The sequence below is a fragment of the Alexandromys fortis genome, unplaced genomic scaffold, assembly GCF_014885135.2.
Source record: "Alexandromys fortis isolate MF-2015 unplaced genomic scaffold, M_Fortis_MF-2015_v1.1 scaffold_69, whole genome shotgun sequence".
NCBI lineage: Eukaryota > Metazoa > Chordata > Mammalia > Rodentia > Cricetidae > Alexandromys > Alexandromys fortis.
This window is the reverse complement of record NW_026067951.1, coordinates 2,373,243-2,399,799: the sequence shown is the minus strand read 5'-3', so window position 1 is coordinate 2,399,799 and position 26,557 is coordinate 2,373,243. Positions and strand designations below refer to the sequence as shown.

Here is a 26,557-nt window from a genome sequence, read left to right as displayed (position 1 = left end):
GTGATGCCGGGTGATGGAAAGGGATCAGGTGCTCTGGGGAGCTGACATGGATCTACTGCAAACAGCATTTTGCCAGGTCCCAGCTGCGCCTGACGGTTCCACAGGGCCTGGGCAGTGAAATGAAAGAGCCAGATACTCCAGGATGTGGCCAGCACCCCAGCATTCTCAGGTCTCCCAAAGATGAACGATGCACCCCCAGGTCAGCAAGAAGTAGTCTGGAGAACATGGTGTCCTCATCCCCGCCTCACCTACTACCCCTGTCTAACTCCTCACCTTCTTATAGTAAATAAAAGGGGGGGTGTTAGTTTTCAGGCACCTGTCCTGGCCTACCCTTGGGGTCCTGACAGGATACATCCTCAGCTGAGGCCACTAAGGGAACCTCCTGTGCACATTGACTAGTTCCCTTTTAAAAGGGCCCTACCCAACCTCTCACTTTCTCTTTCTCTCTCTTTCTCTGTCTGACACACACACACACACACACACACACACACACACACCCGCCTCTCTTTTCTGCTGCCACTGTCCCTAGAAGCCGGTCTCCCCCTTCCCCTTCCCTCTTTTTAGCCCTCCACTTGAACTCTGTCGCATGGAGTCTTTCTCTCTTGCGCTGCTTTTTTAAATTGCAGCACACAACAGTAAGAAATCCACTCTGTATCAAGATCTAAAATATGCGCACACGCTTAATACAAAACAACTGGCCCTTATCTGTGCAGGGCTCTCTGGCCTTTTCTTTCCCAGTTTTAAACTTTTATTCACAAAGTTGTGGTCACAAGCTGGGTCCCAGAGGTTAACCTAATGCCAGGTGACCGGACTGTGCCACTAGGAAGACATGGAATCTGAGAGAGGGTAGAGAGAGAGAGAGGTCTCTGCTTAGGGAGACTCACTGGCTCTCAGACAGACCTGTGTGCTTGCCTTCAGCATGCTCAGGATGGGGTTCCATGCAGACCAGCTGTGAAGCTCAGCTGTGGGGCTGAACATCCTGTGAGTATTGCAACGGCGGGTGCCATGCTTGGTAGTCCTCTTCTTCTTAATGCGACCTTGCTCTGGCTCAGTCTTTATTCTTCCATGTATGTTCTTGAGAGAGATGATGGCATCTTGGGTCACAGAAAAGGAAGAACTGAGCTCGGCTGTAAGACAGTTGGTAGAGGGCTTATCTAGCATTCAGGAAGCCCTGGGTTCTAACCCCAGCACCACAGAGCTGCAATCGCAGCACCGGAGAGGGGAGACTCGAGGATCACAGGTTCAAGGTGATAACAAGTTCAAAGCCGTCCTGGAATATATGAGAACTTGTCTTAAAGAAAGAAAAAGACCCCCTCACCACTACCCCTACTCTTCAGCGACCCGTAGGCAGCATGTGGCTCACATCCTCCCAGTAGAACTTACCCCTAGGACTTTGACTCCGAAGCCAGGATCCCAGGTGTGGGATAGGGAGTGGCCATCACATCCACCCCTCCAGCCACCAACCCATCCTGTCCCTGTTTGGCCCACTGTATGGCCTCCTTGTACCTCTGACATCCTGCTCTCACAGTTTTCTCCTGGTCAGTCAGTTTCTGCTCTGACTGTTGGATCCCGTTGGAAGTTGAGGGGTGTCTGGCCATCTCCCAGCACGCCTGAGAGCAGGTCCTTTATGGGTTATGAGTGACACTTCAAGACTCCCAGGGATGAGCCTTTTTTGTTGGTGTGTATTAATTGTACAAAATAGTAGGTTTGGCTGGGTGTAGTGGCCACGCCTTTAATCCCAGCACTTGGGAGGCAGAGGCAGGCAGATTTCTGTGAGTTCAAAGCCAGCCTGGTCTACAAATCAAGTTCCAGAACAGCCAGGGCTCTGTTACACAGCTAAACCCTGCCTCAAAAAAACAAAAATAAATAAATAAACAAATAAAAAGAGTAGACTTGGTTGTGCATTTGCAGGCATTGTATAATGTACTTTGATCATATTTGCACTACCTCATTGTCCTCTCTTGTCTCCCTTTGTCCCCTCCAGTGTGTGAACTTTAATGTTATGCCAAGTTTACCTAGAGTAAAAATCGGCCACATTAGTGGGGAAAAGAGCCACAGTGTGCCACACACAGGTAGATAGACTGTTTTTGGGAAAAGGGAAGATGGCGTCAGTCCATTCTTCCCACAGCCCCTGAAGAAGTGGCTGTGCAGCCCCTGGAAGTACCACCGGTGGTGGGTGTGTCTTGCCAGGACACAGAGTCTTCATTTGCTTACTGAATTTGTACTTTCATTAGAACTGAATAGGCAAGCTATGGCCTGCGGACAAATCTGGCAGGCTGGCTGTTTTTGCAAATAGTGCCCTTGGTTCCCGACCACACTCCTTTAGTCCTGTTGTCTCTGGACACCTACCTGTTCCAACGGCAGGGCTGAGTCAACCGAAGCAGAGGCGCCTGGCCAGCAAAGCTGAGAATCCCAACTCTCCGGCTCTTGAGAGCTACAGATGTTTTACCTAAGGCAGAAGGACCTCCTGGGCTGCCGCTTTTGCTTACATTTCTGAGAGCTGGTCACTGTCCCTTTCTGCCTATGCATTGCTTCAGTTTACAGTGCATTCTAGTTTCCAAATAGGTCACACATCCGTGTAGTTCAATTGGAATCAAGCAAATGCAAAGGTTCTGTTCCTTCATCTCCATCCCGCACAGCATGTTCCAGAAAATGACCACCTTCAAGGAGAACAGATAAAAGTCTGACAATCTCGGGGACCAGATGGTACTGGGGGGGCTCTCTAAGAACAGACAGAAACATTTAGATCTGGCACTCTGAGACCAGGTGTCTGTCACCCTCCAGTGGTACTGCGGCAGGGGAGTCAAAGCATTGACGTGCACAATTGTCACAGAAGAGTGTGAGCACGGAGCACTAGGAGCACCCACACCCAGATCGGGCACCCAGCACCTAGACCCTGCCCCTAGATTCTTGGTTCTAATACCATTGGCCAGAAGGAGCCGAGGCTCTTTGTAGAAGTAAGTGGCTGATTGGACGGTAGAGCCCAGAGCAGTAGCAGGAGGCACTCACGGTGCCAGAAAGTAAGGCATAATAAATAATAAATAAGAACAAAGCAGGTGTGGGGCCGGGAGGCGGCTTGCTGGGTAAAGCCGCCCTGCAAGTGTGAGGATTTCAAGTTCAAGGCCAGCCTGGGCTACGCGGTTCCAAGCCTTCTGGGAAACTCAGCAAGGCCTGTCTAAAATAAATAAAAATGAAGGGCACTTGCCTAGCATGCCCAAAGTTCTGGGTTCACTGAAGGTGGCCTTAAAGGGGGGATTTGTCTTGATAAAGAACCAACCAGCGAATTCAGGAAAACTGGTGCTCGACAAAACATCCAGAAAGGAACCTGCTATTTTTTTCCCACCAAAGCCCTAACTAGAACTTTGAAAACTACGGCACGCACCTCCCTGCTGCCTCCAGCTGGTGTGGAAATAGATTGCAAGAGTCTCCCTGAGTCCATACTCCAATGCTAATAGAATCAAAAGGCCTGTGTGTGAGAGGGAGGGTTCCCTCATACGGTTGAAGGGTTTCAGCTGTCCTGCCCAACAGCAAACACAGACAGGGCACTCTTGTCTTCACTGCTCAGCACCAAAGGAAACCACGGGAGATGACTAGTCTGTGTTTCATGGAAGGTGTTGGGTTGAAGCCTTGCAAGGAAGCATTTGTCAGAAACCCAGGCTCAACCTTTGTAGACTCCACGCTGCCCTCCTTTGCCCGTTGGTCACTGTGAATGTTCACTATGTGTGTTCTAGATAGAACACAAGCCTCTCAGGACGTGAAACTGGTAGGGGGTGGGCTCATGAGGGGAGAGATATACAACCGGATGTAGCCTGAACTCCCAAGAAATCATTTCTGCTTGGGTAAAGTGTCTGTGGAATGAAAGAAAATAACTGAAAACACTTCAATTATACTCGGTCACCTTTATTAGTTATACCCCAAATTAGTTTTTTCTTAAAACAGTAATTTCACTCGATTAAGCAACAGCATCACATAATTAAATCTGGGCGGTTAAGTCCCCAGGATGAGTGTCTTGATTCTGTAAACAGGTGGTAGGAAAGATATCATCATCTCAATAAGAAAACATTTTCCTTAGAGGTCTTGCTTTGATGTTTCCTTAAAAAGAATTACAATGAAGTGATAATTCTTTTTCTTTTTATGGGGGAAAGGGGAGGAGACAGTATCTTGCTATGTAGTCCAGGCTGTACTCGAACTCTCGATGCTCCTGCCTTCTCTCTTGAATGTTAAGATCATAGGCACGCACGGCCATACCTCACTCTTGAAGCGCTATTTCAAAGGTTTATTCTTTCTCCTTTCACAGATCGGCTTCGAAACATCCAAATATCCTGAAACAATATCAAATAAAGTGTGTGAAACACTTCCATTGGCCTACTCTCCGCGAAGAAGAGGGTTCAACTCTCTACAAATGACTAAACAGGGAAAATATTAATAGTTATATTGATTAGTAAACAGAACATATTCTGGGACTCCAGTCACCCCACCTACCAGTATCTGAAATAGTGCTAACTACACTAGGTCCATAGGTTCCCAGCTAACTGGACTAATTTGACACAGGTGCTAATGGCAGATGCTGCAACCAGGTCCATGCAAGACTTGGTCATGGTAAAAAAAACTGTTCACTGTCTTTCTGCTGGTCCTTGACATTATCTGCCTGAAGTATTGAAAATTCTACTCAAGATTAGATTATAATAGTGGAAAAGATGCCATGGATTACTAGTTTGTTTTAAACTTTGTTCCACTCCCTTTGTTTTTATTATTGTTGTTTTTTATTACATTTTACTTATGTATTTATTTGCACTTGCGTGTGTGTGTGTGCATGCGCATGTGCACGCGAGAGTGTGAGTTAGAGTACAGGTTGGGGGCAGAAGACAACTGGTGGGAACTGGTTCTCGTCTTCTACCGCGTGGGTGGCAGGAGGTGAACTCAGGCCCTCAGGCTTGGAGGAATCACCTTTACTTTCTGAGTCATCTTGCTGGCGCAGTTTTTATTTTTGACACAGAGTCTTACCCTGCAGCCCGAGTCAGCCTAGAACCCACCATGTAGCACAGGCAAAGTCTTCCTGCCTTAACCTCCTGAGTACTGCAATTATAAGAGCTAGCTTCTAATAATACAATTTATATTTTCTGATTCATTATTTTTTGAGCAAGTCATAAGGTATATAGAAAGAATGAATTAGTCCAGCTCTAAAACCTAATTCTGCCACTAGATCAACCTTCAGCATATTTAGGAAATGGCATGAAGCTATTCTGACTGCTCTATTGGAGTTTAGTGAGGGACATAAATGACACACAAGTGTTTTTATCTCTTAGAAAAAAATTACATGCTAGGAGCTGGCTTCATTCTTCTAAACAAACCTGATAAACTATAACTTACCGGGTAATGAACATCAACATCTGAGGCTTCATTTAGCATAACCTTGACCAACCTGAAGCCTGATGTACCATCCAGAACTCACCTTGGATACTGTAATCCATGGGACTCTAAGTCCCTTGTATGAAATGGCACAGTATTTGAATAGAGCCCATATCCATCCTACCATATAGCATATACCATCTCTGGATTACCCATACTGCCTGACAGAATGAAATGTCATGTAAATCGATGTGTTGCTGCTTAAGAAGGGGGTGATGTTCAGTCTACATGTGGTCCTTTTCAAATACTGTTTTTAAAGGTTTGATTTATTTTAAGGATGTAGGTGTCTGGGCATGTGAGTGCAGTGCCTACAAAGGTCAGAGAGATTGGATCCCCTGAAACTGCAGGCAGAGGTCATTAGAAGCCCGTAATGGGCTGAACTTAGGTTCTCTGCAAAAGCAGTTCTCACCCTTAACTGCTGAGCCTTTCTCCAGACCCTGAATACTTTTAATATTTTCCAGTATTTCAGTTGACCAAATCTATAAATGTGGAACCTCACACTGGGAGGGCTGACGACATTCTTGTCAGACCCAAGTCTGAGTGACCCATGGGAGGCAGAGGGAGATGGAAGGGAAGAATTTAGGGCTTGCAAGTATGAAATCAGAGCATTTTCAGATGTGGGACACATTCAGGGCTACTTTTGCTTTAATTATCCAAAGTTATTTCTTCCTTCCTTCCTTCCTTCCTTCCTTTCTTTCTTTCTTTCTTTCTTTCTTTCTTTCTTTCTTTCTTTCTTTCTTTCTTCCTGTTTGTCTGTCTGTCTGTCTGTCTTCTTTCTTTCCTTTTTTGCTTGCCCTGGCTGTCCTGGAACTCACTCTGTAGACCAGGCTGGGCTTTGGACTCACAGAGATCCACCTGCCTCTGCCTCCCGAGTGCCGGCATCAAAGGTGTATGCTATCAATGCCCAGCTCAATGTGATTTCCTTATTGAGATTTTAGTAATTACAGATTGCACATTCTCACCTTTGCAGGTTCTAAAGCAGGGTCACGATACTCTAGATGACTGGGGACAGCATGGGGGCGTGGCATTTGTGTGACTTACGGCGCACTAACTATCACTAACTCAGTATTCTTTAGCCCCCAGCCTGTATTTGCGATGACAAAATAAAACCAGCTTTCCAAGGGGAATGTGCCCACTCGCTGGGATCGGCTGATCAGCATCAACACTGACCATCCATAGCTAAGGCCCTGTCGTTCTGGGTGGGCCCAGCGACAGCTCTGAAGACAGCACCAAACAGAAGCTGCATGCTTTCAGTTAATCCGAAGAGAGAGAACCCCAGTGTTTCCTTTGGGGTGTCAGCACATACCTTAAGTTCAGCGCCACTACCGACTCCGTAGCGTCTCTCTGCCAACTCTTTAACTTCATCCTCAATGTTTTCTTGACTGGTGCCCTTGATGTTGATGTAGTGGCAGTCAGAACTGGCATAGTGGCAGGAAATGGCCTGTGCAGAAAGGACAGTCTGACAATGAAGATCTATGAATCCCAGGACGCCCCCAAAACAAGCTTAGTCCTCCTAAGACAAAGGTATTTCACTTGGGATTTGATTTCTCAATTGGAAGGATGGCCTATCGTATCCTAAACCAGTCTCCTCATGCATAGTTAGCCCCTCCTCCATAGCTGAGGGCTAATTGAGAAATTACAAAGGATTTTTAAGAAATTAAAAGAGTGTGTGTGTGTGTGTGTGCGCGCGCACGTGCACGTGTGCACATGCATGTGTGTATGCCTACACGGAGGTTAGAGGACAGGCTTTGGGGCTGGTTCTCTCCTATCCCACGACTCCCAGGGACCGAACTCTGCTCATGAGGCTTGGGAGTAAGAGCCTTGATTTGCTGAACCATCTCACTGGCCCACAAAAGATTTTTTTTAATTAGCTGTGATACTTGTTTTTTAAAGATATGTTTAAGAAGTCCAGTCCCTTAAGAGATCTTCAATATTTTTGGGTAATTAAAATTTCCCATATCCTCGAGTCCTTAACTGGATGCTATTCTGCTGCTATTTCTCATCTTTTTTTCTTTTGGGGTATGGTTCACTGTGTAGCTGGCCTGGAACTTGCCATGTTGCATAAACTGTCCCCCAGTTCTCAGAACATGTGATCCCCCAGAATCAGCCTCCCGAGTGCTGCAATTACAAGTATGCGACACACACCAGACTTCACCCTCTTCTCAGCCAACTCTGTTACCCAGTTGAGTTGGAGCGTGGTCGTTATTTCAGTGGAAATAGACGTGGCAACTGAAAATAGCTCCAGAAGAAGAACACACACCCTCTTGAATCCGAAGGGGCATTGAACGTCAGCTCCGGGAACCCACCTTGCTTCCTCCTGAAGGAAGCCTGAAACTGCTTTCTTCTACCCATTCAAGAAAAACTTGTAACAAATCCAGCTTGCAAAGCAGTCACTAAAATGCCTCCTTTCTGTCACTAGTTCGTTTCTAAAGGTGACCACATCCATCATAAGAACTGTCTATTTTGCTCAAATACTGAATTCTACAGTGGTGTCTCAAATTCCACCACCTATGTAAACCTGTGTGCTAGACCAAGCAGCATCAGAGACCAAGACAAAAGGGAAAATGTGCTTTTCCATATGTATTTTATTACGAAACAATGGTGGGTATTTTCTAGATTATTTGAGACACCAGAAAAATATAGAAAAGGGCAAGTTCAGTATATATCAAAACTTATATTATTTGTACTGCAATGCCTATACCCCATACTTGCACAACTCTGTGGGTCATACCAGCCTCATTTTAAATTTTGACACAATAAGAGGCACAGCTGTTTAATTTTAATGTATTAAAATATTATTTAGCTTGACCACTGAATTTTTGGCAGTCCCTTAAATTTTGTCCCGAGGCAGGGCCTCCACCTCCCTCAGTCTAATCCCAAGCTCCAGAGAACCTTGTGGGAGTATAAGTGAGTGGAAGATACGTTTGGTGCCTTGTCTTGGGATTCAAAGAACCAGGAAGAATGGGTGGGAACCATGTGATGAGCCAGAAAGTCCCACTTAGTCCCAAAGGAGCGCTGATGTTCCCATGAGGAAGTGCGCTCTCACAGGGCCATCAGATCTACTGGACTTGTGGAAGTGAGAAGTGGCGGCATTTGTGGGGAAGTTTTTAACATCGGCAACAAACTATTAAGTTGTAAACAGTCTGAAGCTCAGGCGTGAAAAAAGGTGTGCCTACTGAGTCTGTTTTCTGAGTGTGCCGTTCGGAACTTAATATTGTTTTGGATCAATACTGTTTTTCCTCAGTAGTAAAGGTATTACAAGCTTCCCTCCTGTTGTGCTTAGAATGAGTAAAATGAATTCCAAATGATACTATTGTAGTAATTAAGCCCTCGCTTTTACCCTCAGCAGCCGCTGGGTGCTGAAAAGGCCACTTTTGTTCTTAAGTAATTCCATGAACAGTTACGGTTCAGTGTCCACAGGGTTAGCAGCCTCAGAGTGAATATGTATGTATATCCTGGTAAAGGAGCTGGCCCCTTAGTGAAAAGTCCTGCCTTCTTTGCTATCTTACTGTATCTTGAGATCTTTGCTCTAGTCCGCTCATCTTGAAGATGTAGCAATCTGAGTACATACTTTGCGGAATCCTTGAGTCTTGTTCCGACCAGATCCATGGATGAGCAGAGGATGAAAGAAAACAGTGTCTCCCTTCTCCATCACCAGGTGCACCCTGTTGTTGTCCTGCTTGTAGTCCAGGATGCCGTGGTACATTTTGTTAACCCCTCCCTAGAACACATAAGAGAAGACACCAAGACTTCATCACCAGTCCTTGAACTTCCTCCAAGACAACATAATGCTGTTGTCTTTTTTTTTTAAATAGACAGAATCTTCCCAGACATCTGTATTTCACAAGGCCCACGTTAGGCCCCGTGAGATGGCCTGCTGGTTAAAAGTACTTGCCACAAGCACCTGACACCCAGACACCCACAACCCACGGAGGAAGGTGAGAACTGACCTCTGGCGTCCACACACGTGCAATTACAGCTAATTAATTATAACTGGTTCAGCCCGGCTTTGCCTCTTCTGGTTAACGTGAGTGGAGGCTTGTCTTAATGTTAATTTGCCACCTTTCAGAATCTCCGCGGTAGGGAGCCTTGCTGGAGAATTGTCCTGATTGTCTTAACTGATTTAGGAAACCTTCCCAGGGTAGGGGAGCAGTCGATATGGGGGGGGAGGGGGGGTGACCAACAGACAAGCTGTGTTTTGTTCTCTATCTTCCCTTGCCTTGCTGCTGCTCCTGTGCTGACATTAGAACCAGTGCTTCCAGGCTGCTGTCGTGGACGAAGGACCAGCGACTCTCCAGAAAACAGCTAAGTTTTGGACACCAGACTCAGACTGCCAAGACATTCAGTCTGGTCAACAACGCAGCAACTACTGTTGGCCTCTCCAGCATGAGACAGCCATTGTGGGGCTGTTTTGACCGCCAAAGCACCCAGCCTCAAAGGACAACTGTTGCTATTTTAATGTAAGTTGATATGATAAATTACATGTATATATAAAATATCCATCCAGTCTATGGCTTCAGTTCTGCTACAGAGCCCTGGTTGATATAACAGACAAACCACACTTGTCTTAGGCTTGTCCGGCCTGAATCAGTAATGTTCTTTCCTAGCATGGCATTCCCCTAATCCAGATTTTCCTGTTTCGGCCTCCTTCCCCTTGTCTTTAGTAGCTTGGGGGAAGCTAATTCTTCTCCCCAAATTGGTGGGGCGGGAGAGTGCAAAAACATTTATGTCACATCCAGAGTAAGCCAAGAATAGTGAAAAATCCCGGCACTTGGGAGGTGGAGGCACAAAGGTGGGGATCAGCCTAAGGCGTCACCCCTCAGCTACTGTCTATCAGTTTTCCCTTACATGTTTTGTTTCATTTTTTTTTTTGTTGTTGTTCTTTGACAATGTCACACCAGAGTGCACTAGGGCACTTACTGAGTCTTTCTTTTGTGTGTGACTTGCTGAGTTTAATTGGAGTTGCTTGCATAAATCTCTACCTCAAAGTATCCAGGAGGAGAAGTAAAAAACTTATGCTGGTTTTTGGAGACAATCTCTCTCACTGGCATGGAATTCAGCCTATCTCCACCTCAGCAGAGATTTCAAGCATGCCCACCATGCTCAGCTTTTTTTTTTAAGTTCTGGGAATCATGTTTGCAAGGCAAGCATTTTACTGACTGGGCTGTCTTCGCAGCCCCAGCATCCTATTCTTGCTAAGACTATCCCAAATTCCTTTTGGGAAACAAACATTTTCCTATGGGCTACTGTTGCAATTTGAACCCAGGCCCTTTTCTCCCAGCAAGGTATGGCCTTATCTAAACTAAGCTGGCCGGGAAACGCTGCTGCTCGGAAAGCCTTCAGATCATTCCCTTGGTTAAGTCAGCCTGAGTCCAGCCCTGTGCCTTGGACCTATATTGGAGAATATGACTTTAACTAGGCAAAGATGTTTTACATTTGTTTATGCTGCGGAATCTTACTTGAAGTGTGACAGATGTGTTACTTTTGTTTAGCTGCATTTGTTTAATTATGAAAAGATGTGTTGTATTCATTTCCACATGCCTGCCTAAGGCACCTGATTGGTCTAATAAGGAGCTGAATGACCAGTAGCTAGGCAGGAGAAAGGATAGGTGGGGTTGGCAGGCAGAGAGAAGAAATAGGAGAAATCTAGACGAGAAGAAAAAAGAACAAGAGGAATGAGAGAGAAGAAGGAGAGAACAAGAGACATGCCTAGGGCAAGAAGCCAGGCAAACAGACGTAGGGAAGCAGTGAAAGTAAAATATATAGAAGAAAGGTAATAAGCCCTGAGGCAAAAAATAAACAGGTCAAATTAAAAGAGCTAGCCAGAAACAAGCTAAGCTCGGCTGAGCAGTCAAAACTAATAATAAATCTCTGTATCATGATTTGGGAGCTGGTTGGTGACCTGAAAGAAAATGTCTGGTACAGACCAACCCGTACCTAATCTTAAAAGAATATATATATACTTATATATACATATATTCACTGTGTGAGGAGGCGATGTTCATGTCACAACATGTGTGGAAGTCACAGACAACTTATGGGGTTTACTTCTCTTCCTCTACCACGTGAAATTCAGGGATTAATCGGGTACATCAAGTGCTTTCACCTACGTATCTCTCTGCCTCCACCTAGCCCTAAATTGATCAATTTCGCAATTTCAGGTTTACCATCATGAACAGACTGAAATGCTTTTACATGATAACAATATGTCCCATAGTACAGAATTGTTTTAAGAATGCTACCATCCTAGGCTAGCTTGATGGCTTAGTGGGTAAAGGTAGTTGCTGCCAAGATTGACCTCCAGGGCCTACAAAGTGGAAGAAGAGAACATTCATGCAAGGTGCCCTCTGGCCTCCTCATGTGCGCTGCGGTGCACACAAGTGGGCTGTGTGTATACACACACACACCAAAAATTAAAGCCAGAAACTGACTTCCTGAGGCAAGCTCTCCAAGCTTTTTGTCCCAAGACAAACTCTCTATTTCCTCCAAAGTCTCAGTTCCCTGTTTTCTTTTTTTAATATTTATTTATTTATTATGTATACAATATTCTGTGTGTATGCCTGCAGGCCAGAAGAGGGCACCAGACCCCATTACAGATGGTTGTGAGCCACCACGTGGTTGCTGGGAATCGAACTCAGGACCTTTGGAAGAGCAGGCAATGCTCTTAACCTCTGAGCCATCTCTCCAGCCCTCAGTTCCCTGTTTTTACCATTGATATGCTATTTACCCTGACCCTCATCTGAGAGCGCAGGGGATCTCTGGGCCTTAGATTTGAAGCAATGAGCACTTCTCCCCTGTTTCTCTGCCTCTGGCTTCCTAAATTCCAATGCCTCTTGTACCATATCCCAAAGTAACTGTTCCTGAAGAACTGGTTCGAGCTCCTCATTCATAGATGCGGAACAGCTCCCCACAACCAGAGCTGAATGGGTAAGAAGACAGGGTGTAACCAAGCAACAAAATAAAACCTGGCAATGCAAAGAACTGAGCTATCAAGACATACACCACATCAACGAATCTCGAGTATGCTAAGCAAAAGAAGCCACACAAAAGAGTGAATATTACAACAAAATGCAGACAAATCTGTAAAAATGGAAAACAGCTCAGTGATTGTTTTTGATAAGAGGTGAGGAGGAGCTTTCTTTTCCTTCCTTCCTTCCTTCCTTCCTTCCTTCCTTCTTCTTTTTTTTTTTTTTTTTTTTTTTTTTTTTTTTTTTTTTTTGAGTCAGGCTCTTACAATGCTGCCTAGACCATCCTGGAACTTCCCATCCTCCCACCTCAGTTTCCTAAATGCTAGGATTATAGGCATGTGCCACCACACCAAGCTAAAGGGACTTTGATTCTCTTGAGTATGGTAACCAATGTGCGTGAATGCCAGAGATGATCACATTATATAATAAAAATATGTACAGCTAGTTGTATGACAATTATACTCTAAACAGAGTATAATAAACTTTCTTTACATGAAAGCTTTGTCAACTGCCTACAAAAGGGAAAGTCCAGGCGCCCCAAGCAAACTAGAGCCAGAGTGAATGTCTTCTCTAACCTGGTCCTTCCAGGCTGTTTTTCCCTCTGCTAATCTTTTCAATGTCCCTGAAGCCCCAACCCATCTTCATCATGAGTGCCCAGCTCTTCTTGCTCCTTAGCATGCCCGTGCTTGCCCTTGACCTCCATGCCTCTTTTCTAGAAGGAATTTCTCTACCGTGCCCTTCAATACTCAACTCAGTCACCAGTTAGTTTTCTCAACCTTGCTAATGCTGCAACCTTTAACACAGCTCCTCATGTTGTGGCCTCCCCCACCATAATATTATTTTCATTGTTACTTCATAACTGTTATTTTGCTACTGTTATGAATAATAATGCAAATGTCTGTGTTTCCCAATGTAAAAGGGTATCTGACCCCCCTAAGTGGTCGCAACCCACAGGTCGAGAACCACTGCTCTAGTCTCTGTTGGTCTTTGCAATTGCAGGTAACAGTCTGGCCCTCTTCTTCACTCTGAGATCCATTATCAGTTGGTAAGACTAATTTGTCATTTATCACGTGTCTGGGGCTAAAATGTTTATGACTGGTTTTTGTGACAGAATTTATGTAGCAGGGACCCAAGTCCCCCACATTGGCTTGGCTTTCAAACACGTGTTGAAAGGATAGTTGTCATTGGCTATTTTACCTGACGTCCTCAATTTTGCTCTGGTTCTAACTGTATATATAGCTCAAGACAATATTTGCTCTGAAAGTAAACACAGTCTCCTTCCCAGGATCCTCATGCTAACAGATAGAAACAGAAACAGCAAAAAGGTTCTGGAAAGACTCAGCCACTGGGCTGAGGAGACAGCTGGTCCAGCATGAGGACCCAAGCTTGGTCCTCAGAACACATGATAAAAAGAAAGGGAAGCCCGGGTGTGTGCGTGTTCACTTAATCCCAGCGCTGTGGAGGAAGAGATTGGTGGATCCTGGGGCTCACTGGCCAACCAGGCTAGCCTACCTGGTGAGAGACCTGCTTTAAAAAACAGAAGACCAGACACTGGTGGTACATGCCTTTAGTCCCAGCACTAGGGAGGCAGAGGGAGGTGGATCTCTGTGAGTTCAAGGCCAGCCTCGTCTACAAGAGCTAGTTCAAGGACAGGTTCCAAAGTTACAGAGAAACCTGTCTCGAATAAAACCAGCAACAGATAGAAGGTGCCTGAGAAATGACACCCAAGGCTGCCCTCTGGCCAGCATGTGCACACACGTCTTTCATACACACACACACACACACACACACACACACACACACACCCCGAAGCAGCAGTTATGCAGCCCTACCTCCCATTTGGGGTAACCATGTGGCTTCAGAGGGCCTTTGTGGGTGCCGGGGAGCACTACCAGACAACCGTTGTTTCTGTCAATGTGCTCCATGGCGGTCCAGGCACAAACAATGCGATCGCTGGGGCGGAAGGGGAAATAATGTAGATCCTGATGCAAGGGGTGCCGGGATGTCTTCTTGCCTGCAACAGAACCCATTGTCAAAAACAAAACAAAACAAAAACAAAAACAAAAACAAATATACAGAAACAAAACAAAAAACCCAAAAAACAAAAACTCTGAAGTCTTGGAATTTTGTCATTTGTCTAAAAACCTGGAACACTGACCTACCTACCAGAACCAAATAAATGTCTGGGCCGTGATGGTGCACACCTATAATTCCAGCATTCAGGAGGCAGAGACAGATGGATCTCTATGAGTTCGAGGCCAGCCTGGTCTACAGACCAAGTTCCAGGACAGGCAGCACTACAGAGAAACCCTGTCTCAAAAAACCAAACCCAAACATATGAGACAATGCCATAGGAAGTCAGTCTTAAGAGATAAGCAACCAACTGAAGCATCGGTGAGGCCCCCCAATCTCTGGAGGGCTGGTTAGCAATCCTTCCAGCATGCACACCTCATTATCTCTGCTACACTTCACCCCTTTGTTGCTTGGGGTTTTCACAGGGGCAGCAGCATTCAATAAGGAGCTTACTACAGTTGGATTAATGCAACTGGGGGGAATTCTGTGGAGCCAAGCTCCAGTTCCCCTTGAAGAGGCTGGAAGGCTCTCTCAGAAGCTGTCGTTGGCGGGGAGACAGACATGTATCCAGTTATTGCCACAGAATACATGGCCACTTTCCATGGCTTTGCCCTTGGGCCTTGGTTCCCTAACCAAGTTCCCAGACTCTTGGAGGAAAAAAACATGGTGATGTTATATGCTTTGGTCATGTCACACAGGGAGAATGGGAAGGGCAAACAGCTCTCATGCTGATTTCTGCTGCTGCAGAAGGATTTCTCAGTATGGCTGAAGAGCCTGCAACAGTAGACTTTCTGGGGCTAGTTATTAATATACAGACACTTGGATTCTATTTCTGGCATAGTGAATTCTTTGAATATACATGTGGACAAGCACAAGATGTCTCAAGGACTCAAGAGCGATTTAAAAATAATAGTTTCAATTTTGGTATTCATAATCATGTTTTCAGGTCAGGAATACAGAGTCCATGCTGTCATGGCTAAGAGCGTCTGAGAGCTATCGATAGCTTAGTTGGTAGAGTACTCGCCTTGTAAGCATGAGGACCCGAGTTCAATCCTCAACACTGTGCTGGCCTAGTTTTATGTCAACTTGACACAAGCTAGAGTCATCTGAAAGGAGGGAACCTCGATTGAGAAAATGCCTCCGTAAGACCTGACTAGAGGGTCTTTTCTCAATTAGGGGTTGATAGGAGAGAGCCCAGCCCATTGTGGGTGGTGCAATCCTCCAGGCTGGTGGTCCTCGGGTTTATTAAAATGCAGGCTGAGCAAGCCATGAGGAGCAAGCCAGTAAGCAGCACCCCTCCATGGCCTCTGCATCAGCTCTTGCAGTTCCTGCCTGCTTGAGCTCCTGTCCTGATATCCTGTGATAATGAACTGTGATGTGGAAGTGGAAGCCAAACAAACCCTTTCCTCCCCATGTTTCTTTGGTCATGGTGTTTCATCACAGCAACAGGAACCCTCACTAAGACAGAACCCTGTAAAAGTGCCAGGCATGAGAGTGCATACTCATACTCTCAGCACTGTGGAGGCAGAAACAGGAGGCTCCCCAGTGAGCGCTGACCATCTAGCCTAGCCTAATTTGGGAGCCCCAGGCTAGTGAAAGACACTGAAGGGAGATGGACAGGATTCATGAGGACACGAAGACTGTCAACATGCAAACAGCCGCGTGCACATAAGCACACGCACATGTGCGAGCACCTGGACACACACGAGCATACCTATGCGTACAGTTTAAAATAAGTTTAGGCATGCTGGGCAGTAGTGGCACATGCCTTTAATCCCAGCGCTCAGGAGGATCAGCAGGCAGGTGGATCTTGGAGTTCAAGGCCACCCTGGTCTAAAGAGTGAGTTCCAGGATAGTCAGGGCTACACAGGGAAGCCCTGTCTAGAAGAAGGAAAAGGCTTAGACACATTGACTAGGAGTTTATGACATACAAATCATTGCTTGCTGAGCGCAGCTCTGTTGAGTCACTATCTGAAATCACCATCACTCTTCAGCGTTGTTTAATAACAATTGTTTTAAGAGTTAATAAAAGGTTACACACTCCCTCATCTAAAGTTTGATAGGTATACACATCACCTGGGTTTGAACATCAACTTTACATACTTTATCTAGCAGTACTTTGGTGTGCCCCTGACAAAGAAGAGTGCTTTACCAGTATCTGAAGGCTTGTTTATCAGCATTGTGTGCACTGCCATGATATTGGGTCCAGTGAAACACTCCACATATTTCAGAACCTAAGGGAAAAAAGCAGTAAAAAAATAACTTCATAGGAAACCTCAAGTTCAAGCAAGTGATACAGCATACAATGATCTACAGAAGAACCAAGATGGCAGAGAAGGCTGAGGCAGGGAGATCCTGAGTTTCAGAGTCAGTTTTAGACAGAGCAAGACTCCGTCTAAAACAACAACAACAACAACAACAACAAAATTGCCAACAGAAATGCCGGGCTGGCAGCTCAGGGGTCTATCAGCATTGTGTGCGTGGCCACATACTGGGTCCAGTGAAGCGCTCTAGATATTCTAGAACCTGAAAGGGGGGCAACAACCTGACTAGGGTATACAAGGCCCTGAGCTGGATCAGCAACACACACACACACACACACACACACACACCCTAATCTCATACCTCTACTGACCAGAGTCATAACAATTAATTAGTTAATTAACAAATAATGGCTTTTTAGCTGTTGCTATTCTGGTTATGGAGTCTTAGATGAGGTCTCTTGTTTTTCACAACAAAACACAACACAGTTGGGGACTCCTCTGTGCATTATCGAATCTCTGGTCCCATTAGCAGCATCAGTGACCGCTACTCAGTAGAAGCCATTAGCTCGCCCCACCCCAATCATGACAACTGTCCATGTCTCCAGATGTTGTCAGTCGCCAGTGTGGGGCAGAATCACCTTCACTGAAGAGCATAGCTCCAGCACCCTCTGTAGACAGGGGCTGGGTAGAGGCAGACCAGGTATGAGGCCGACAGGTAAGGGGCAAGTGCTTGACGAGAAGACATTGGAGGCAGACTTGTAGACTGGCCACTAGGCGGGAAAGCAGGCCGGGCTCTCACCTCGGGGAGGGAGCTGTATCTAAAGAGCTCCTTGTTTTCTTGGAAATCCTGGACCTTTGAAACCACCTTCTCACTTAGTTCACAGTTCAGTTTTGCAATGGCCACATCCCGCATCACTGTCATCCCTGGTGTGTCCACCTCCTTCCTGCAGATCCGTTCAAACTCCGCTCTAGAAATGAAATTTAAAAAGAATGTCATTACGTGGACTCCAAGCACCTGCCTACCCCGCCCTGCTGAGAGGTTTGCAGACTCTGGGACAACCTCTCTGGTCTAGCAGAATAATGCTCATTGATAATACCTTCTACCTGGAACCGTTACCTCAAAATACCCCACCCACAGCAGACAGCAGGGAAACTGTGTGTGTGCATGCACGCACTGCCTGGCCACTGAGTGCTCCCCCTACAGTGCTACCATTCCTGGCTTTTCAGAGCTCGGGTCTTTACCTACTGAGCCATCCCCCTAGCCTGGGGAGTGTTTCTTGATACAGTGACATTGTAGTAACCGAGGTGGCGCATCCCTTCCTTACCTGAAATGCTTGAGAACAAAGTGTTTTGGATTTCAGATTTTTAAAAACTACTTGTGATATCCTGGAGCTGGAATCCGGGTCTGTGCACTCAATTCACTTGTGTTCCCACCACAATTTACACCCAGGCCTACGGGCATTTTGTGTCCTATTTCTCGTGTATCGGCGTTTTGACTTTGACCTTGCACAAGAGGCCGCACGTGGGATCTGGCAGCTACTGCACCACGTCATCACCCAGGGGGTTTCAGATTCGGTGATGAAATCTACTTGCTGTTACAGGTTGAGCATCCCTAATGGAAACATATCTGAAAAGCAAACTCCGTGTAGCAACTCTGGAGTGCCAAGCCCTGGTCCCAGTGCCCTCCATCTACTTTACCTCATTTGGTTCCACCAACAGCACCAAGACACCAGTAGGATCAAAATACCCCACTTTAAAAATGGGGATACCAAGGCATACACATGTTGCCACAGAATGTATCACGTTAGGGGTAGGACTAAGACTCAAGCCAGTGAGCCTGGCTCCGGGTCTCATACTTCTAAAGTCTCTCAAACAGATGACATCTTTAAAAAGTATCTGCTCGTGGCTGGGGAGGGGAATCAATGAGTAAAACACCTGAACAAATGTGAGTTTGACCCTCTAGAAACCACACGAAGACAGACGCGGTAGTGTGGAGCTGTATTCCCTGGGTTGCTTCTGAGCTCAGAGGCAGGAGAATTATGGAAGCTCACAGGCCAGTGAATATGTAATGGCAGACAAAGGCGGAAGGAGAGAACCGACAGCTGGGTGGTCCTCTGACCTCCACTAGTGTGAGGTGACACTAACACCCATCAATTCCCAGACACACTCCTCTCGCAAACAAACCTGAATCTAACTTGTGTTACCATCACATTCATGTAATACATGTTTTTTTTTTTTTTGGTAAAATCATAAATAGCAGCATTATACCGAAAACGTTCAATATCCTCATCAGATACCAGCTTTTTAATGACAAGAAATCCATTTTCTTCATAAAATTGTCTCTGCTCCAGGCTTAGGACATTATTATCCAAAGTATACCTAAGAAAGAAGAAAAAATATCCAAGTAAGCTCCCACTTTAAATTACATGCTAATGGTATACCAGTGACCTGAAATACATTCACAGGGGGGAGACAGGGTCTCACTATGTAGCTCTGACTAGCCTGGAACTTGGTGTAGATACATCAGGCTACCTTGAACTCACAGAGATCTGCCTGTCTCTGCCTCCTGAGTACTGGGACCAAGGGTGTGTGCCACCACACCCAGCCTACAGTCATACTTTTAAATTCAATATTTCTGTTTATATGGCTTTAACAAAGTAACCTAGAAAAGGTTAGAGTGTTAGTCCAAAACATTACATATGGTCACCAAAAAAAAATGAGTATTACTGGAAAAAATATTAACCAAGGAATTATATCCATGCAATAGATGCTAAAAATGAATGGCAGAATAATGTGGACACACTTGTCATAATAGAATATGATTAAAGCCATATAAAACAACACACAGAGAAAGAAAGGGGGAGAAAGAAGATGAGGGGCCATGGAAATGTCACTCAGTGGCAGAGCAGTTGAAAGAAATTTTGTTTTCAAACAATGGTTGCCTTACAGTAATAGTTCAAAATTCTGAATATTAAGTTTTTCCTAAAGCTAATAAGAATTGTCTTTCAAACGGAGGATCGATACACTAAAGTACATATACCTTAGGACAGGGGCTCACTTTGCAGCACAGGCTGGCTTTTGTAAAGTCTGGGATTCCACGCATGTACCGCCACACCCAGGCCATACATTTTAAACTGTCTAGTCAGCACAGTCTCAGAAGCAACCAAAGTAACAAAACTCCCATATACACAGGCCATAAGTTTACAAACCCAGATCAACCAGACCACCCATCAAGGTTGGCACTGTGGCTATATGTATGATGTTTACGAGGGCTGGACTTCCCCTTTTAAAACAAGGCACTACATACGCCAGGTTCTGGTTATAGTAATCTCACCTACTCAAGAGGCTGAGGCAGGAGGATCTTAAGCTCAAGACCTACCCGGTGAGACCTTGCTTCCCAAAAATAAATAACCTATGGCCAGGCAGTGGTGCACGTCTTTAATCCCAGCACTTGGGAGGCAGAGGCAGACAGATCTCTGTGAGTTCAAGGCCAGCCTGGTCTACAAAGTGAGTTCCAGGACAGCCAGGGCTGTTACACAGAGAAACTCTGTCTTGAAAACCCAAAAGAAAGAAATTAAATAAATAACCTTACACACACACACACTCAAAATGCCAGCCAATGTGTCAATAAAAAAAATAGAAGCTAAATTAAATGTGACATACAGTGCTTGTATTTTTCAGGGGTTAGATTATGTATTTTCTATTTTTTTAGAATACACAAAGAAAATTTAAGTTGGGCTCTCCAAAGTTCCCTGAAGATGTACCATTTAGAATGCTTCTTGAAAGCCACGTGTTTCTATAGTGAGTTCTAATGAGGCAGGTGCTGCCTGTTACCTGGCTGTAAGGAGGACCTTCTATCCCAGCTACCACTGTCCTAGTCAGGGTTACTACTGCTGAGCTGAAACACCATGACCAAAAGCAACTTGGGGAGGAAAGGGTGTATTTGGTTTACACTTCCACATCACTGTTCATCGTGGAAGGAACTCAGGGCAGAAAGCCAAGCAGGACAGGAACCTGAAGGCAGAAGCAGAGACCATGGAGAGGTGCTGCTTGTGATGGCTTGCTCAGCATGGCTTACTCAGCAGACTTTCTTACAGAAACCGGGGGTGGCCCTTCACCCATCAATCACTAATTAACACAATACCCTACAGGCTTGCTAACAGCCCAACTTACGGAGCCATTACTCAACTGAGCTTCTTAGATGAGTATCTTAGGTCAAGTTATCATAAAACTAGACAGAATGAGTGCAGAGCATAGTTATAGGTCAAGATGAGATCTCCTTACCGGAACTGTTGAGGATAGCAACGGGCGGGGGAGGCTGCCGCTGATACAGGGTGAGCCACCTAAGTAAGGATTAAGGAAAAGAAAGGAGCCAAGCACAGTGCCTAACCCTAGCCGCCTGTTCCTGGACAGGCAGTACTTGTCCTCATCCTGTCCCTGTCCCCACAGCCTCCAGTGGGGCCTGAAGAAAGGAAGTCTGACCAGCTCAGCCACATCACTACCCCTGTCTCTACCTGTAGCTTCCCTCAGAGCCATTCCCAGGATTTCCTTCCACTAACTACCGAGCAAATAAACCCTCAAGGTCACACTGCAGGAGTCAGGAGAGAGGTGGGGGCTTAGGTACTTGCCTATTGTGACCTCAGTCTAAACTGTTAAGAGTTCGGCGGTCATTAGGGCACAAAAAGTATGAGCTGAACTGTGGTAGAATATCATTATCTTAAGGTGGGCTACTTTTGTTTATGTTGCATTTGTTTAACTCTGTGGAGCTGTGTTACTGTGCCTGTCTAAAACACCTGCTGGTCTAATGAGGCGCTGAACGGCCAATAGCGAGGCAGGAGAGAGGAATGGGGGGGGGGGCTGGCAGGCAGAGGGGATCAATATGAAGAGAAAATCTGGAAAAAAGGTTCTGAGAAGGGGAGAGGAAGGAGAAAGATTCAGGGGCCAGGCACCCAGGCACCCAGGCACCCAGGCACCCAGGCACCCAGGCACCCAGGCACCCAGGCACCCAGGCACCCAGGCACCCAGGCACAACCATACAGCCAGAAGCAGAGTAAGAAGGAAAGTAAAGGTACACAGGAACAGAGAAAGATAAAAGTCCTGAGGCCAAAGATGGGTGGGATAATTTAAGAAAAGCTGGCAAAAAAAACAAGCCAGTCACCGTCCGGAGAGATGGCTCAGCGGTTAGGAGCACTCATCGCCTGATTGTCCTTCCTTCCCTCCTTCCAGAGGGCCCGAGCTCGATTCCCAGCTCCCACACGGTGGATCTGGCACTCTCTTGTGGGGGGGGGGGAGAGAAAAAAAAAAACAAGCCAGGCTAAGGTCAGGCATTCATAAATAAGAATAAGCCTCTGTGTGTGATTTATTTGGGAGCTGGGTGGTGGGACCCCCAAAAAGCCAAAAGAGGAAAAGAGCAAAAACAACCAACTACACTGAACAGTCGAGTAAATTTTTAAATACAAAAGGCTACAAATTCGTCCATAAACTCTTACTTCACTCGGGGTCTACAGATTAGTGACAGCCTTTTTTCTCCTTTAGCATGTAAGGCTGCTCTCAGAATGTCACTTCTACCCCGACAGGAGGGCACGCATCTTCAATCCCAGCACATGGGAGGCGGAGGCAGAGGCAGGTGGGTTTTTAGGAGTTTGAGACCAGTTTGGTCTACATAGTGAGTTTTAGGTCAGTCAAGGGTGCGTAGTGAGACCCTGTCTCAAGCCAACAACCCCCAGTGTCACTTCCCATAAACATGTTTATCATTTACTTTTGTTCATTTATTGAAGCAGGAAGTTGATTTATAGTCAGCTGGCCTTAGCCTCCTTCCTGCCTTAACCTCCCAGATACTGGGATGATAAGTATGCATTGCCGTGCCTGGATTGCTTGTTAGCCCCCCCCCCCCCTTTTGACTTTAGGGCTTTTTGACATAGAGTTAACAGGTGCTGGCTTCTGTCAGAATTAAAGGTCTAATTTTTTTTCTTTTTTAAAATTATCTTTATTTTATGTGCATTGGTATTTTGCCTGCAAGTATGTCTGTGTGAGGGTGTCAGGTCCCCTAGGACCAAATTTACAGACCACTGTGAGCTGCCACTGTGGGTGCTGGGAGCTAATCCCAGGTCCATCAGGAAGAGTAGTCAGTGTTCTTAACCACTGCGTCATCTCTCCAGCCCAGTCTCTTGGCCCCTCGCCACTGTTTCTGCAGTTTGGTTCTTGTTCTCGGAGAAATGTTTAATGATGCTGCACTGTATAATGGAACACTAAGTGAAAAGTGGACGCAAAAAGTTTAATCCCAAGTATATAAATACAGAATATACGTTTTCCCTAATCCATACTTCTTAGAAGCAAATTAAGGCTGGGGAGAAAGTGCCACAATTTCCAGAAGTCCATGTAAGTAATATATTGACTATGGTTCTTGGCCAGCACTGTCCAATATCTAAGACCAGCTACTAGCCATATCTGTCTAATTAAATTGAAAACCGACTCAAGTTAAAAGTTTAGTACCTAGCCGAGCTTGGTGGCTCACACCTTTAATCCCAGCCCTTGAGAGGTATAGGCAGGTGGGTCTCTGTGAGTTCTAGGCCAATGGAGTCTATATAGCAAGTTCCAGCCAGCCAAAGCTACATAGTAAAATCCTGTCTCAAAACAAACAACCAAAAACCCCAAAAGAGTAGCAAGAGATGGCACCAATTATAGTTCAAATATATCTAATGCCAGTATATCTGAAGTTCTCAAACTTTAGCCTACAACCAATTGCCGAGAAGAAATAGACTGTGAGCTTGGGGGTGGTGGCGCACTCCTTAAATCCCAGCACTCGGGAGGCGGAGGCAGGTGGATCTCTGGGTCTGAGGCCAGCCTGTCTACAGAGTGAGTTCCAGGACAGCCAACACTACACAGAGATAGACTGTGGCATTCCACCCCCACATAACGCGCAGGTCTAACAACTGCTTCCAGTCAGTGCCCGTGCTCGGGATGTCTACTCTCCCCACCAGTTTCTCAGTGTAAAGAGAGGTTACATCAGCATCATGTGAAATTACTGCCTGTCTTTACCAACCTGCAGGCAAGAGTTTAAACTTGCGACAGGCCTGGCACACTGCTGCTTGTAATCCCAGCCACCCAGCAATTAGCGAAGGTCAAATTAACAGCTATCATGACCTCTCTCCGAGATGCCCGGTCCCGAAGGAAAGAAATCAGAACTGGTGTAATCTGGTTGCCTATGGGGAAATCCCAGGCAGTTAATTTTAGCAGCTTCCACGGCGAGAACCCTGAATTTGGCTGAGCCAGCCCTTTATCGACTGAACTCCTGGTCTCTTTCTGCATCTCTCTGCCTTCCTCACACATCCCCTTAAGCCCTCATTTCTTAAGACCAAGGAACTAGGCAAGTCGAGAGGACTATGGGGACCAGTGCAGAACTCCGGAGACCTGCAGCACTAGGACCCTGCAGGAGCTCACAGCTCTGCGGAAACGGGGCAGGTGAGAGGGGTTTCTACCTGCCGGGCCGAGTCCGGCACGCCCTCTCCTTCTCTTTTTGACGACTGGTGCCCCCTGGTGACCGCTGACGATCCCTGCCTCTGCCAGCCTTCGTCAGCCAAGCAGCTCAGCACCTCTGTTTACAGTGCAACTGTCCTCGGCATTTCTAGGTGTAGGGAAATACAGGGCAGAAAAATGCCAAGGCAGCTGAAAATGGCAAAGTCCTCTTTGTGATGACGTCGCCACCTCTAGTTTTACACCTCTCGCTTTACACAAAGCAAGAAACCACCACGGCGCTAAGCAGGCGAGGACGCGCACCAGTCACCCAGGCCCGGCAAAGTCTCACACACCGGCCGCCAGGACAAGGTCCTCTGGGGATGGGGGGAAGAGGGGAGGACGTCACCGAACACGGGAATGCAGCCTCCTCCCCGCTTCCCCAGGGGGAACCGAGAAGAGCCGCCGGCGCAGTGGCTCTCCGGCGCCCTGGGAGCCACCACCAGGGTGGAGACGCTCTTTCCAGCCTGACACCCTCTCCCGTCCCACCCGGCAGCCCAAAGGATACAATCGCCGGGGCCGAGGGTCGGTTGAGGTGTCCCAGAACAACCTGCAGCCGGAGTCCAGCTCGCTGAAAGTCCATGGTGGAGGTCACCAGTAGAAGCTGCGGGGCCTGGGCCTCACTTATCATCAGGTCGCAAGGCCCCGCCTCCTGGGGGCGGGGGAGGGGTGGCCCGGCGAGGGCTGGACGCAGCGACACCTCCCACCTCGGGCGCCCTCCTAGAAGGGAGGGTGCTGGGGTCAAAGGAGATTCCCTAGACTATCTGGGAGTCCACACTCGGGGCCACCGCGGTTTTGTTCTAATCTGCAAGGATTCTCCCTGCGGCACCGAAACACGGAGATTCTAGCGATTGGGGCGAGGTCTCCCGACGACCCGAGGCAGTTCTAAATCACACTTCAAGATTCGTAGTTTTAATCTATGAACAACCACTTTATGTGACTATTCCTCTCACAACGAACCAATAAAAATTAAAAACAATCTGTGCTATTCAAAAGAGACATTTAACTGAGTGTGAATTCATACTCAGATATTAGAAAGTTTGGCCGTTAATTTTTAAGAGTGTGTGGAATAAATACTCCCAGAAGTCCGATCCACGCAGTCTAGTAAACTATTGTTACATTTATTTATGTGTGTGTATTTGCATCCTTGTTTGTGGAGATCAGAGAACAATCTGTGCGGAACTTGATTCTCTTCCTTCCACCACGTGGAAGGAGACAGAACTTCGGTGGTCGGGCTTATTGGGCAAGTTCCCTTAAACCGCCGTGTTATTTCACCAGCTCCTACTAGTACAGTATAATACTTAATGGTTTTTTTTTTTTTTTTTTTTTTTTTTTTTTTTTTTTTTTTTTTTTNTTTTTTTTTTTTTTTTTTTTTTTTTTTTTTTTTTTTTTGAGACAGGGTTTCTCTGTGTAACATTCCTAGCCGTCCTGGCACTTTGTAGACCAGGCTGGCCTCAATCTCACTGAGATCCGTCTGCCTCTGCTACTACAGCCCCACTATTACATAAAATATCTTACCTAGCTAAAAACTCTTTTTCTAAAAATCTCTTTGAAATTCACCCACTACTCATAATGTCAATCTGTCTGATTTCTTTAGTGTAGAGCGTTCCTTATAGATTGCTTCTTCATAAGCATGTTGTTACTGCTTAAACGCTTTCATTATATAATTTGGTGACAGTTCATAGTCCAAGAAAGAAAAACACATAGCTACTTCCGGTTTTCGGGATGCAGAGATAGTTCATTAGCCTGCCCTTTGGCCTTGACCTTTGGGACAAGATTCCTGTTTGTTAAAGCTCCCAGGGCCGGTTGATTCCTTTGTTAATTCCGAACGTCACCAGTCCAGCCTGAGCTCCTGGCGGGAACCTGACCCCGCGTCCTGGAAAACACGTGGAAATGGCTGTGTTTTTTCACTTGGGAAATAGGGTTCTTACTGCCCTCACCTGGTGTAAAGTGGGAACTGCAGGGAGAAGGAATTAAAAAAAACTGCAGTTTGTGCCACCTTTAGCAGAAGTTATTCTGAGGATGGGTGAATTCCCTAACCATAGGGGGTTCCAGGCCAACCTGAGCTACATAACCAGACCCTGTTTAAAAAAAAAAAAAGAACAACAGAAGGGAAACTTGCCACCAGATCACCTGGCCTGCATTCATATCTATTCTCAGAATTCTTCAATTTCGAGTTGATTACAGACAGCTTCTAATTCATGTAATGAGCATCTTTCTTTTCTTTTTTCCTTTTCAGACAGGGACGTAGGCCGCCCAGGCTAGCCTCAAACTCACTTGCAGCTAAGGCTGACTTTGAACTGCTGACCCCCTCCTGCTTCTCTCTCCCGA

The 26,557-nt window shown here is 46.1% G+C and overlaps 1 protein-coding gene across 1 annotated transcript; it reads right to left on the bottom strand.

Moving 5' to 3' along the window:
* Positions 1-3,884: 3,884 nt before the first annotated feature.
* Phyh (phytanoyl-CoA 2-hydroxylase) lies at positions 3,885-24,885 on the bottom strand. The gene is made up of 9 exons (XM_050150469.1): positions 24,735-24,885; positions 20,999-21,057; positions 18,983-19,093; positions 17,514-17,682; positions 16,603-16,684; positions 14,210-14,391; positions 8,981-9,130; positions 6,716-6,850; positions 3,885-4,322 (listed from the first exon to the last, which is right to left on the bottom strand). The coding sequence occupies exons 1-9, from the start codon at positions 24,855-24,857 to the stop codon at positions 4,269-4,271; spliced, it is 1,065 nt and encodes a 354-aa protein (XP_050006426.1). The 5' UTR covers positions 24,858-24,885; the 3' UTR covers positions 3,885-4,268.
* Between the last annotated feature and the right edge of the window lie 1,672 nt (positions 24,886-26,557).

Coding starts and splice junctions, on each gene's coding strand:
- Phyh (XM_050150469.1), bottom strand. CDS start 24,857: ATGATAAGTGAGGCCCAGGCCCCGCAGCTTCTACTGGTGACCTCCACC. Junction 21,058..24,734: donor GACCCTCGGCCCCGGCGATT/GTATCCTTTGGG, acceptor ATCCTTACTTAG/GTGGCTCACCCTGTATCAGC. Junction 19,094..20,998: donor TGCTATCCTCAACAGTTCCG/GTAAGGAGATCT, acceptor CTTCTTTCTTAG/GTATACTTTGGATAATAATG.